At 45.8% G+C, this 12,582-nt stretch overlaps 1 protein-coding gene across 1 annotated transcript; it reads left to right on the top strand.

Moving 5' to 3' along the window:
- The first annotated feature begins 3,731 nt into the window (after window positions 1-3,731).
- Window positions 3,732-4,604, top strand: LOC129668729 (40S ribosomal protein SA-like). Its single transcript, XM_055596813.1, has 2 exons — window positions 3,732-4,286; window positions 4,443-4,604. The coding sequence occupies exons 1-2, from the start codon at window positions 3,732-3,734 to the stop codon at window positions 4,602-4,604; spliced, it is 717 nt and encodes a 238-aa protein (XP_055452788.1).
- The last annotated feature ends 7,978 nt before the right edge of the window (window positions 4,605-12,582 follow it).

Raw genomic sequence — 12,582 nt, 5'->3', positions numbered from 1 at the left:
TGTGATGCTATGCTACATGGTTCAGCAGGTAAAGGCACTGGCTCTAGGCCTGATGACCTGAGTTTAATCTTTGCAACCCAGATGATGGAAAGAGAGAACTTACTACTGCAAGCTGCCCCCCCCCCCGCCTCCAACCTTTACACAGATGCCATGGCATACACATGCTCATATACACATACATATAAATAAGTAAGTATAATTTTTAAAATTTCAAGGTCACCTTTACCTACATGGTAAGTTCAAGGCTAATGTGGGCTACATGAGGTCCTAAGAGCAAAGGTTAAATAAGTGTGCCCAGTGATAGTTCTCTTCTTAAGAGTCTTCCCCCATGCCTTCTCTTCATGCCACTGTATGCATGCCAGCCACAGTTACATACATTGCTGGTGGAGGTCTGATGAGCTCATCAACCTTGACTTCTCTCCTACCTGAGCGTACTGCAGCCAGGGTCATCATTTCACCGTAGAGTACCAATCAAGACTCCATCTCCCAACACTTGAGACCCATGGCTGTTTTCTCCCAGAGCCACGCATGGACTGAGTGCTCAGGTTCACTTCTCATTGCTCTCCCTTTCTCTCTCATTCTCCTTCCACCCCACCACCTCCACTGGCTTTCTGTACATGCTCTGCCCTCCCTTCTACCTGAAGGCTTTCCCACAAGCCACTTGATCTCCTCCCTTCCGGTGACTCTGAGGCATCTTCTGATCTCAGCTGCTCTCAGCTGTTTCAGAGGTCTTCCGTAAACTTCCATGATGCTTGCTGTGAATCCTCCTTGCCCTGTGGTGTGTGTGTGTATGTGTTTTCCTTTAATGCCTGTGTTGACTTATGGTTTTACAGGTTCTTTGATTGAGACCTGTTTTAGCTGGAAAAGAAACTAAGACAACACCTCTATTGCTTCAAGCCAAAGTACAGTTTTATGTAAGAACAGAAACTCTTTGCATATTTAGAGGGAAAGTAACGTTTTCTGATGTATATAGATAAGAGGAGTATTTTAAGTTAGGATCCTAAAATATTAATTTTTTTTTTTTTACCAGGTTCTTGTTTGTTTGGTTTGGTTTTGGGGCATTTTTTTTTTTTTTTTTTTTTTTTTTTTTTTAGAAAATGTTTTTGTGTCTGTCTTGGACTCACTTTGTAGACCAGCAAACTCACAGAGATCTGCTGCCTCCCTGAGTGCTGGAATTAAAGGCGTGTGCTATCACCACCTGGCTTTTTCCGGGTGTGTTAAGTCCCCAGGAATCTCTGGGTTCAGTGCTGGAAGGTGTTCAATTCCCAGTTGTCTTATCTGGCAAGAGACAGGAGTGTGGATATTCTGAGATTAAAATGAAAGAGATCAGTGTCAGATGTGACTCGAATAAGAGGTAACACATGAAAGGACCTTTGAGAGGCTGGAGAGATAGCTCAGTGACTAAGAGTACTGCCTGTTCTTCCAGTGCTCATGGAAAGAACAGCATGGTTCAGTTCCAAGCATCCACATGACAACTCACAACCAACCATCTCTACCTCCAGTTCCTGTAGGATCCAAAGCCCTCTTCTGGCCTCTTTGGGCACCATGAATACGTATGGTTCAGGCAAAATATCCATACACATAAAACAAAGATGAGTTTTTCAAAAGGTCCTTCGAGTCACCTGACTTGTCATCTCACCCAGGTAGAGCATCATTCCTCTTCGCCACCATGAGAAAATGGAGTGTTTGGTGCTAAGTAGAAGCAGTGACGCCATCAGTTAAAGGAGGTGTGAATATGCTTGAGTTCTCACTCAGGGGCTGAGCTGAACCCCCCCCACTCTACCCTCTCCATGATTCACCTTCTCAAGAGATCCATAAGGTAGTTTTAGGAGACATCTTTGAGGTCTATTCAGGGTCACTGCCATGTTTACTACCATAGTGTGACTCAGGGAGCGTGTGTGCGTGTGTGTGTGTGTGTGTGTGTGTGTGTGTGTGTGTGTGTGTGTGTACTTCTTATTTTTATAATGATATTTTCCTCTATATTGCTAGGAAGCATTAATAATCCAAATTGTTGTCCTGGGTATTAATGAGCAAATGTGAATATGAAGATGGTATCCTAATTTGGGGTGAAGGGATGATAATATTATCTTAATATCCTTCCCTTCCTTGTTTTCTCAAATCCAATCTACTCATGCTTTCATCTACAACCGGAATCTACTGGTCAGAGGTTTTTGGAAGGCTGACCATGGAGAGAAGAGGGGCTAAGGAAAACACAGTGGGGAAGGGTCTACTTTCCTTCTTCTCTGCCACACCCTTTTATTTAGGAACAAGCCCTACCATGACACTCACCAGAGATTACAAACTAGTGTTTTACAGGCCAAACTAGTCCTTTACATGTGTTTTATTTGGCTGGTAGTATATTACTTTTATTAACTTTCATGGGGCTTGGGATTGAACCTATGTGCTCTGTTGCTGAGCCATGGTCCCAGCCCCAACAATCTTGTACCTTCTGTGCTGGATAGTTTTATTTATTTTTAAAGATTTTTTCCCCCATGTGGTGGTGGTGCACACTTTTAATCCCAGTACTTGTGGGGTAGAGACATGTTAATCTGTAAATTCAAGGCCAGCCTGGTTTATAGATTGAGTTCCAGGAACTAGGGCTACACAGAGAAACCCTGTCTCAAAAAAAAAAAAAAATATATATATATATAATATCTTATAATATGTATAATAAATTATATATATATATATATATATATAATGTGTGTGTTTGTGTGTGTGACTACAGATACACATGGAGGTCAGAAGAAGATATCAGATAAGATGCTGGGGTTAGACTTAGAGGTTGTTGTGAGCTGTCTAATAGGGCTTCTGGGAACTGAATTCCAGCCCTCTGTAAGAGCAATATGTACTGTGGATTACTGAGCCACCTCTCCAGCTCTGCAGGTTAGTTTTTTTTTTTTTTATTCATGTTAGTTTTAATAGACCATTTAATATAACAGTTATCTCAGAAGAGAGTCCTTTCTTTCTCTTTCTTTCTTTCTTTCTTTCTTTCTTTCTTTCTTTCTTTCTTTCTTTCTTTCTTTCTTTCCAAGACAGGGTTTTTCTGTTTTAGCCCTGGATGTCGTGGAACTCACCCTGCAGACCAGGCCTGGAACTCAGAGATCTGCCTGCCTCTGCCTCCCAAGTGTGGAAGTTAAAGGCATGCGCTGAGCCACCAAACGGCTTGAAAAATCAAGTTTTAATGAAGAATTATGCAGATCAGTTGGCCTACTGGCACCTGTACAAAGGCTTTTCTTCCGCTGTTAATTGATGTAGAAAGGCCCTGCCCCACTGCGTCCTTGGGCGGGGCCCAGAACTGTCTAAGAGTAAAGAAAGCTGGCTGAATATTAGCAAGCAGACAGAGTGGGCGCACTTGATTCTTTCTGCTCTTGGCTGTGGGTGTGCTGTAAGCAGCTGTCTCTCAAGCTCCTGCCCCTGTAACTTCCCTGCAGGGATGAAGTATAATCTGGAATTGTGAGCCAAATCAACCCTTTTCTTCCCAGCGCTGCTTTCGTCAGGTGGTTTTTACCACAGCAACAGAAATGAAACCCGAGCACCTCCTAATTACATAGTCCTGAATTCTCTACCACAAACAGCACGGCTGTAAACACTGTCCCTGCCAGACAGGAGGAGGTTCTTCTAGGAGAATGCCGTTAAGAGTTAAAAGGCAGCTTTTGCACGCTGCCCAGGGACTGATCCACGCGGCCTTGTTCTTGATTCCTGGTGTGACTTAAAGGGAAACTTACACAATGTCAAGAGCCTTTAATGTCCTGCAGATGAAGGAAGAGGATGTCCTCAAATTCCTTGCCGCACGAACCCACTTAGGTGGCACCAACCTTGACTTTCAGATGGAGCAATATATCTACAAAAGGAAGAGTGATGGTATCTACATCATAAATCTGAAGAGGACCTGGCAGAAGCTGTTGCTTGCTGCTCGAGCTATTGTTGCCATTGATGTCAGCGTCATCTCCTCCAGGAACACTGGCCAGCGAGCTGGGCTGAAGTTTGCTGCTGCCACTGGAGCCATTCCAATTGCCGGCTGCTTCACACCTGGGACCTTCACTAACCAGATCCAAGCAGCCTTCAGGGAGCCACAGCTTCTAGTGGTGACTGACCCCAGGGCTGACCACCAGCCCCTCACAGAGGCCGCCCACATCAACCTGCCCGCCATGGCTCTGTGCAACGCCAATTCTCCTCTGTGCTATGTGGACATCGCCATCTCATACAACAAGGGAGCTCACTCACTGGGTCTGATTGGTGGACGCTGGCCCGGGGAATACTCCACATGCATGGCACTATCTCCTGTGAGCACTGGTGGGAGGTTATGCCGGCTCTTGACTTTAGAGAGACCCAGGGGAAATTGAGAAGGAAGAGCAGCAGCCTGCTGCTGAGAAGGCCGTGACCAAGAGGAATTCCAGGGTGAAGAGACTGTGTCAGCTCCCGAGTTCACTGCTGCTCAGCTCAAGGTGGCAGACTGGTCTGAGGGTGTGCGGGTGCCCTCTGTGCCCATCCAGAGGTTCCCTACTGAAGACTGGAGTGCCCAGCCGGCCACTGAGGACCGGTCAGCTGCTCCCACAGCGCAGGCCACCAAGTGTGTTAGAGCCACCACTGAACGGTCCTGAGCTCTGCAGAGACTTGAGCAAAGGGGAAAAAGGTGGAAGGAAAATAAAGTTTCTAAAACCTGAAAACAAAACAAAACAAAAAAAACAGAGAGAGAGTAAAAAAGCAGCAGAACCACAACTCAGATAATCCTTGGTATTGTTCAAGGCATAACATTTGCTCAACACTGGGGTAGGAAGTTTTACTTTTTGGTATTTATAGATATCTTATTATTTTATTTTAAAATTACTAATGGTGCTGAGGATGCTTTCACAGGATTATTATTCTGAAAATGGTCTCATGGAAGTGTTCCATTATGTAGCCCAAATGGCATTCAGCTAGCTATTCTCCTGCCTCAGCCCCCCCCCCCGACCCCCGGTGCTGAGATTATACATGTATACCACTGTGCCCAGCTATGTCTAGTTTATTGGGGGGGGTGTCTCCTGGTTGTTGTTGTTGTTAGAGATGTTATTTTATTTTTAATTACATGTATTTGTGTATGTGTGTGTGGGTGTGGTGTGTGCTTGCACGAGTGTAGGCATCTGAGGAACCAGAAAAAGAGTACTGGATCCTCCTGGATCTGGAGTTACAGGTGGCTCCATAAGCTGCCTGGTGTGGATACTGAGAACCGAACTGGGGTCCTCTCCAAGAGCACTGCCTACTCTTAACCAGCTAGCCATCTCTCCAGCCCCCTTCTGTTGGTTTCTGATTATTGGTAATTGGTAGATGTTCCTTGCACATTCTGGATACAAAGTCATCGCTGGTTGTAGATGTTGCAAGTGACTATTAGTCCATCACTTGTCTGTTAACTTCATGATGTCATGAACAACAAAATCAGCATTTTTTTCAAAGTTTATACGCTCCAAGCTCACAGCCACCTGTAACTTCAGCCTCCGGGGAGTCACACCTTCTTCCGACCACCTCAGGCACTGGCACTGGCTTTCTACAATTGAAGTCACAGAAATAGCCCATTTTCTTCTGTTAGTTTTTACTTTATCTTTTATGTAAAGTCTTTTGATCATTTAACCTTTCAAGAGAAAAGACCAGGCTGGGCTTGACCTCTCTTTGTCTCTGCCTCCAAAGAGTTTGGATCAAAGGCCTGTACGCTATGCCTGGCAATTCTTTTGTTTTTCATTTTTAAACCAAAGAACCTAAGCTAGGCCCCTCAAACTAGACATATATGGCTTTGAACTCTCATGGTCCTCCTGCTTCCCCCCCCCCCCCCCGGTACCTTTGTTTCTCAGTTTTAAATGTTTGAACAGAACCTCAGTGTCTCAGTAGAGCCCTCGAAGATCAACACACTTCAACATTCCCTGTCACGTGTCCAAATAGTCTAAAAGAAAACAAAACAGCCCAAGAGAGCCTCTCGCTTGGAGGTTCTCAACCTTCCTCATGGGTGTGACCCCCAACTATAAAATTACTTTTGTTGCTACTCCATACCTGTAATTTTGCTACTGTTATGAATCATAATGTAAATATCTGTGCTCTCTGATGGTCTTAGGTGACACCCATGAAAGGATCATTTAACCCCCCAATGGGGTCTCGACCCACAGGTTGAGAACCTGTGCTCTAGGTCAAACCCAAAGCAAAACCCAACGTCTTGGAGAAATTTTCCTGGGTCAGATTTTCATGAGTGTCAGAGAAACAAAGTCCAAATACCTGTTTCCCTGCCTTGCCAAGTAGAGGTAAAAGGCCACTGATGTCGGCAGAAGTGGGAAGACATGAGAAGTCCCTCGGGTACAGAGATTCCCTCCAGCAGTTTCCGGAGCCATGCAATCTTTCCTCTCCTTCCAGCATAGACTCGGCCTAAGTCACTAACCCCTGTAATGTATCTCTTCTCTCAGTCAGGCTCACTGACATTGTTAGTGGCTGTTAAGGTCAAAGATTGGGTCATGGCATCCCTAACAAGCCTTGCTCCAGGTCCTCAACATGCCAGCTAAAAAGACAGTGTAGCCACACTGGGAGGAAGAAGGAAGAGGTCTGGACACCCCTGCTCCCCAGCTTTCTCTTCAGCTTCCTGCGCAAGGCTTAAAGAGAGGGTAGGAGGTGTGGGTAGCTAAGCCATCTTCAGTCGAGGAAGGTGTGGTTTCCCCAACATCAGCCTATCACTGTCTTGGTTTTGGTCTCTCTTGTATGATAGTCTGACAACGTGAATAAACTTCATGTAGACCCTTCCTGCTGGATGAGTGTCTCCTCTGGCTAGAAGCAGGCTCCAGCCCTTTCCTCCTCCTATTGTGAGATACCTGGGGGTGTGGGCTTTAATTTCTTGGGGACCATTCAATAGCTAAAGGAAGTGGCACAAGTGTATCTATTTAGAATATCTTCACTCTAACCCAGTGTTTCTTCTCCTTCGTCTCTTTTAGAAGTTCTCCTAACTATTCAAAGATGTATAGCTCTCCAGTTCAATTGTAGAATCAACCTGCACAAGCATTTTGCTGGCCCATGCACTGTGGTACCCATAATTCCAATACTTGAAAGATAGAGGCAGGAGGATCAGGAGTCCCTACACTATCTCTGGCTACACAAAGTGAGTTCTAGGCCAGCCTGTGTTACATTGAAACTACATCTTCAAAAACTAAAACAAACCCCTCCCCCAAAATAAAAACCCAGCAAACCAACAGCAAACAAAACAAAACAAAAAACCCCAAAGAGCTTTGAAATTTCACTTATATATAATTTCAGGAGAAAGTATATCTTTACCAAATGTTAAAATTCAAACAGGGCTAAGGCCACGCCCACCAGCATGGCCTGTTTCTTCTATAAAGGGCTACTGCTCCCAGACTAGACTCCCCAGGGGCTGGGATTCCTGGAGAAGGGCAGGTGCCATTCTCACTTCCCCTAGGAAGTCGAGCTGCATCCATTCTGCTTCCCCGCTTTCTCAGAGTCCCACACTCCTTCCTGGAAATACAAGACACTCCTTCCTCTGCTGCCTCCACGGTAGAAGAGACCCCTCCTCCCTCCTCTGAAACAGATCAAAAGGGACCCCCATTCAGCTTCATAGGCCCAAACTCTCCACAGGGATCCCACCACGTTGCTGTCTGTCTGTCTGTCCATGGCGTTAAAAGTCTTTTCATAAATCTCTTAACCCAAAGGGCAATGTGCCTCAGTGTTTTCCCTTGAACTCCAAACCCAAAACCTTCCTCCAACGATTCTGTTAATGAAATCTTCTAAGACCCCAGTTTGGCTGCTATTTCTAAATGTTTTTCACAATGCACTCTTGATTAGGTAAAACTTGAGCTATTGTGGCTGTTGCTAGGACGTGAGTTGGATTTTAATCTCTGTTCGTGTGCAGGACCCCTTCTGATTTATGATGGTTCTAGCTCATTTGGTTTATGAGCCTGTAATTCCTCTGTGCGAACCACTTCATCTTTGTCTCACGCTCCCCAAGAGGGCTCTGGGAGAGCCACGGTTTCCAGACGATTCTATTTGCTTGCCCACGTCTTTCCGTTATGAGTTGTGCTCCTTCCTAGCACTCGCTATGTTGATGCCCTCATGTCCCTTACCTGCACCAGGGCTGGGTGCTCTCCCCTGGAGAAATCAAAAGGAGAATTAGACAGGCAAAGGGTGCTATGTCAGAAGCAAACTCGTTCGTGTCTTTCCGTGATGTCAGAGTCACTAAGAAACAATAAACTCACAAGGCATATTGCTTCTTCTCCTGGCTGTTTGTCAAGAAGCCCTGATACCATAAATAGATGGCCGAGGCAGCAGGTTCTTCTGTTCCAATCTTAACTCCTAATAATAACTGTCAGAGCACACATTACAATTCACACAGGAAACTATATCTGTGGGTTACCGAAAGGCTACAAAGGCTGAAAGCGGCCGCAGCAGAGCTCAAGGAGTTTCAAAGAAACCAACTGAGAGGCAGAGAGGACCAACAGGGATGTCAACAAGTCTCTGCAGGGGATCAGAAGAATGATTCAGCGGCTGCTGCTTCAAGTTGCCTGATCAGAGCTCAGTGGGGCCTCAGAAATGTGAGGTGTGGGCCCGCAGAGGGCAGGATCCTGACCACTGTGCAAAGGAAGGCATTTCAGGGAAGAAGAGTCACCAGCAGGGAACCAAGCTGAAAACCTTGGGACAGGCAGGCACACCAGGGCCTGAGCCACCCCAGCTCCTAGCCCTTCCCTCCGAATCTTCCTTTTTCCCCTTTGACTTTTAACATTCTCTTCTGTGTTTTCAAAACTTATCTGTGAGAATTGATGGGGGTGTTTCTGGAGTTAAACTTTCATAAACAGACAGGCAGGCAGACCCTTAACTGGGAGGGTCAGGTATGGGAGAGGCATCTGAGAGCAGGGCCGAAACAGAAAAGAGGCTCTGTCTGAAGGGAAGGTCTCCTCATACCAGCAGTACCACAGGAGGGCCCGCCCTGACTTCCTGCACCTCAGAGGAGACCTGAGGGTATCTCAGGTAGAAGATGCTATGCATCCAGAAATCTCTTCTCCACGATGGTTGGAATAATCTACACGTCAGGTCACTGGCTTCTCCGCTTACCACTCTACTAATGCTCTCACCAGTGGTACCTAGGATGATGTCAGTGTTTCCCACTGCCAATAACAGAAGCCGGGCCACCGAAGCGGCCGTCACCTGCCACCTTTGCACTCTGCTCCAGAGAGGCTGGCTTCCTTTGCTCTTTGCACACAGAGCTGACACCTGGCTCATTTCCTCTCTGCCAAGAACTCCTCCCTTCAAATCTTTACTCCTTTTCCATTTTTATGCTTTCATTATATTAAATACATATTAATGACTCATATGATATATAAACAGACGAAGGTGTTATATATATGAATACATACTAATGAGTTATATACAATATATAAAACATATGCTAATAGGTTATATATACATATGTATATAAATAGCTATTGATGAGTTTTATGTACATACACATACATATAAACATATCCAAATGGATTGTATACAATATATATTAATGGGTTGTACATAAATATACACTAATGGGTTACATATGTACATACAAATATATACTGATGGGTTTACATATGTGTAAACATAGACTAGTGAGTTAATATATAAAATATAACTAAATATATACTAGTAAGTTATATCATGTATAAACACATACTAATGGGTCAGATGTGTATATACTAATGGGTTTCATTATGGCATTTTCATTTATGTATATGATGTATTTTGGCCATAATCAGCCCTGTTACCTCCTCTTGTGCCCCTCTGTGGTGGTCTGAATAAGAAACGCCCCTCCCAGGGTCACCTGCATGAGTACGTGGTCCTGCGTTGGTGGTACTGTTCCAGGAGGTTCTGGAGCCCTGCTGGAGGAGTTCACCACTGGGAGCTGAGCCCCGAGGGTTTACAGCCTTACCTCTCTTCCAGCTCACATGCTCTGCTTCCTGGGTGTGGACAGAAATGTGATCGCTCAGCTCTCCGAGACAGCTGACCTCTTGCCGTGCCTCTCCTGCCGTTCCCGGTGCTCCCTCTGGAACTGTGAGCACAAATAACTCTTCCTTTTATGACTTGCTTCTGGCGGTAGCATTTTACCACAGCAGCAGAAAAGTGGCTAATACAGCCCCTCACTCCTGTGGATCCTATTCTCTTCCCAACTAGTCCCTCGTGCTGGGATTCTTTTGTGTCTGTGAGCCAGCGAGTTCCATTAGGGTTGTTTACAGGGGGATGGCTGAGGGCAACTTTGCTCCTTTTTCTCCTCAAGGCTCTGCTAAGATGTCATTTCCTCTGGAAGATCTGTGCATACATCTAGATAGGTCATATGAGGTTAGCTGCTTCCCCCACCCCCACCCCTTCAGCATTTAATCTACAGGCTACTTTGTATCTTCCTCTAGACTAGGAAGTCTGTGAGGGCCAGGTCAGAATAGCCTGGTCACACAGCAGGAGTTCGGTGGGTATACATAGCATAAATGAATATTCAGCCTGGCCAGTCAAAGACAGTGGGAGCAAGGCTCAGAGACAGCTCTGGTCCTCTTCCCTCCAGATTCCTGCTGCATCTCTTGTCCATCCTTGCTTGCTAGGAGCTCCAGAACTTGATGTTCCCACAGGCCCTGGAGCCAGGCTCCTTCCTCTTGTTGCTGCTTCCTAGCTGTGATGGATAATCTTGGTCATCAACTTGACTGCATCTGGAATCAACTGAAACCAAAGCTCACCTGTGAGGGATCTTCTTGACTGGGTCATTTGATTTGGGAAGACCCACGTTAAATCTGGGCCACAGCTTCTGGTGGCCACCAATGTGAAAGGACATGGAAGCAGAAAGCTTTTGCTTTTCACCTGCTTCACTCTGGATGGCGAGCCTATCTACCTTGTTGCTGAGGCATTCCTTTGCTGGTCTTAGAATCTGCTTCTTTAGAATCCCAACACAGACTGAAGACCAGAAGCTCTCTAGGAACCCTCTGGGACTCCAGAACCAGATTGGGACTGCTGAGACATTCAGTCTCCTGGGATGAACAACTTCAAGATTCTTGGCCTTTTTTTCTCAGGAGATACCATTGTTTTACTGCCTGTACCACAGCTGTGAGGCATGTTAATAAAGCCCATATATATACATATACATTATACACACACACACACACACACACACACGGTAGGATGTAAAGCAACTTTTTTTCTAACTCACTTCGCAAGAAGTAATGTTAGAATTGTAATGTAAATAGTGATCCATATTTGGCATACTGATTTAATTTATAATTTACTTACTCTCACTAACTTAGAAAAAAAAAAAAAAAACAAACAACCAGCCTTTATATAGCAAAAGTCACCCATTGTACACGCACAATTGAACGGTTTCAGTAAACTTAACGGAGTGGCAAAGCTATCACCACGAATCCAGTTTTAGAACGTCTCCACTACCTCAAAATGTTCCCTCATACCCATTTTTGGTTAGTCCCACTCCTACCCCAGCCCCAGGCAAGCGCTGATCTATTTTCTGTCACTGTAAATTAGCTTTTCCAGACACTTTACGTAAATGAAACCACGCTGTATCATCTTTCACTTTACTACAGAAATTCCATTTGTTTTCCGAAGCCTGCGTGGTTCGATTCTCAACGTGCCACTCAGAGGTGCGGCACTGGAAGCAGGGAACGTGGTCCACCTCCTCCACAGAACCCTCAGGGGCTCCTGAGGACACCATCCCAGGCTCTGTGCAGTAGTGGAGAATCAGGGTGCGGGAGGGTAGGGGAGTCATCGCACCTCACGGGATTTTCTGTTCATTTATTTCACGAGCCATATGGAACAGTCTATGTTAATCCAGGGCCTTCTCCTCCAAATGGTTCCAGAACAGCTCCTTTCCTGGCTGCAGTGGGGCGCGCTTGTGATCCCGGCACTCAGAGGTTGGAGGCCTGGGGATACGGAATTTGACGTCAGCCTGGGCTGCACAGGGAGACCGCCCTTCATACCCACGTTATATAAAACCCAAACTGCAAAGTGAAGCCCTACAAATCTATTAAAAAAAAAAAAAAAAAAAAAAAAAAAAAAAAAAAAAAAAAAAAAAACATAATACAAAGGGCTGAAGTGAAACGAGTCAGCCTGCCCTAAGCCAGTAAGAAGGCACCTTCTTGAAGGAGAAAGTGAGGGCGAGACAATATGGGGCCACGCCCATCGCACCCCTACCCCAGCAATGCTCAGGTATGGCGTCACAGAGCTTGAACACTCAGGGGGAAACCCCACCTCCACCCTCACCCAACTCTGGCCTCTGGATTCCCATTACACCCTAAATTTTCTCTCCCCGGAGGAGCAATGGAGAGACATCCCCAAGCCCCTCCCTCTCTTCCGGCCATCCCACCTGCTCCTGATTGACTCCACACACTCTGCAGACAGAACCCAGCCCCTGCTGCGTGACCACGTGGTGCGGCCCCACCCTCACACCCACTTCCCCACCTGCCAGGAGGAACCCTTTTTAAAGATGGGAAGGAAGCATACACCATCCTTGAAGAAGTCCTGGAGCGGGGGGAAATGATGGTGTCTTTGCCCACAGATCACTTGCAAGTTTACTCTCGGGCATTTCCAGGCACAGATAATGTTGAA

The sequence above is a fragment of the Psammomys obesus genome, unplaced genomic scaffold, assembly GCF_907164565.1.
Source record: "Psammomys obesus unplaced genomic scaffold, mPsaObe1.curated_primary_1811, whole genome shotgun sequence".
NCBI lineage: Eukaryota > Metazoa > Chordata > Mammalia > Rodentia > Muridae > Psammomys > Psammomys obesus.
The sequence above is the reverse complement of the archived record's forward strand: the minus strand, read 5'-3'. Positions and strand labels throughout refer to the sequence as shown.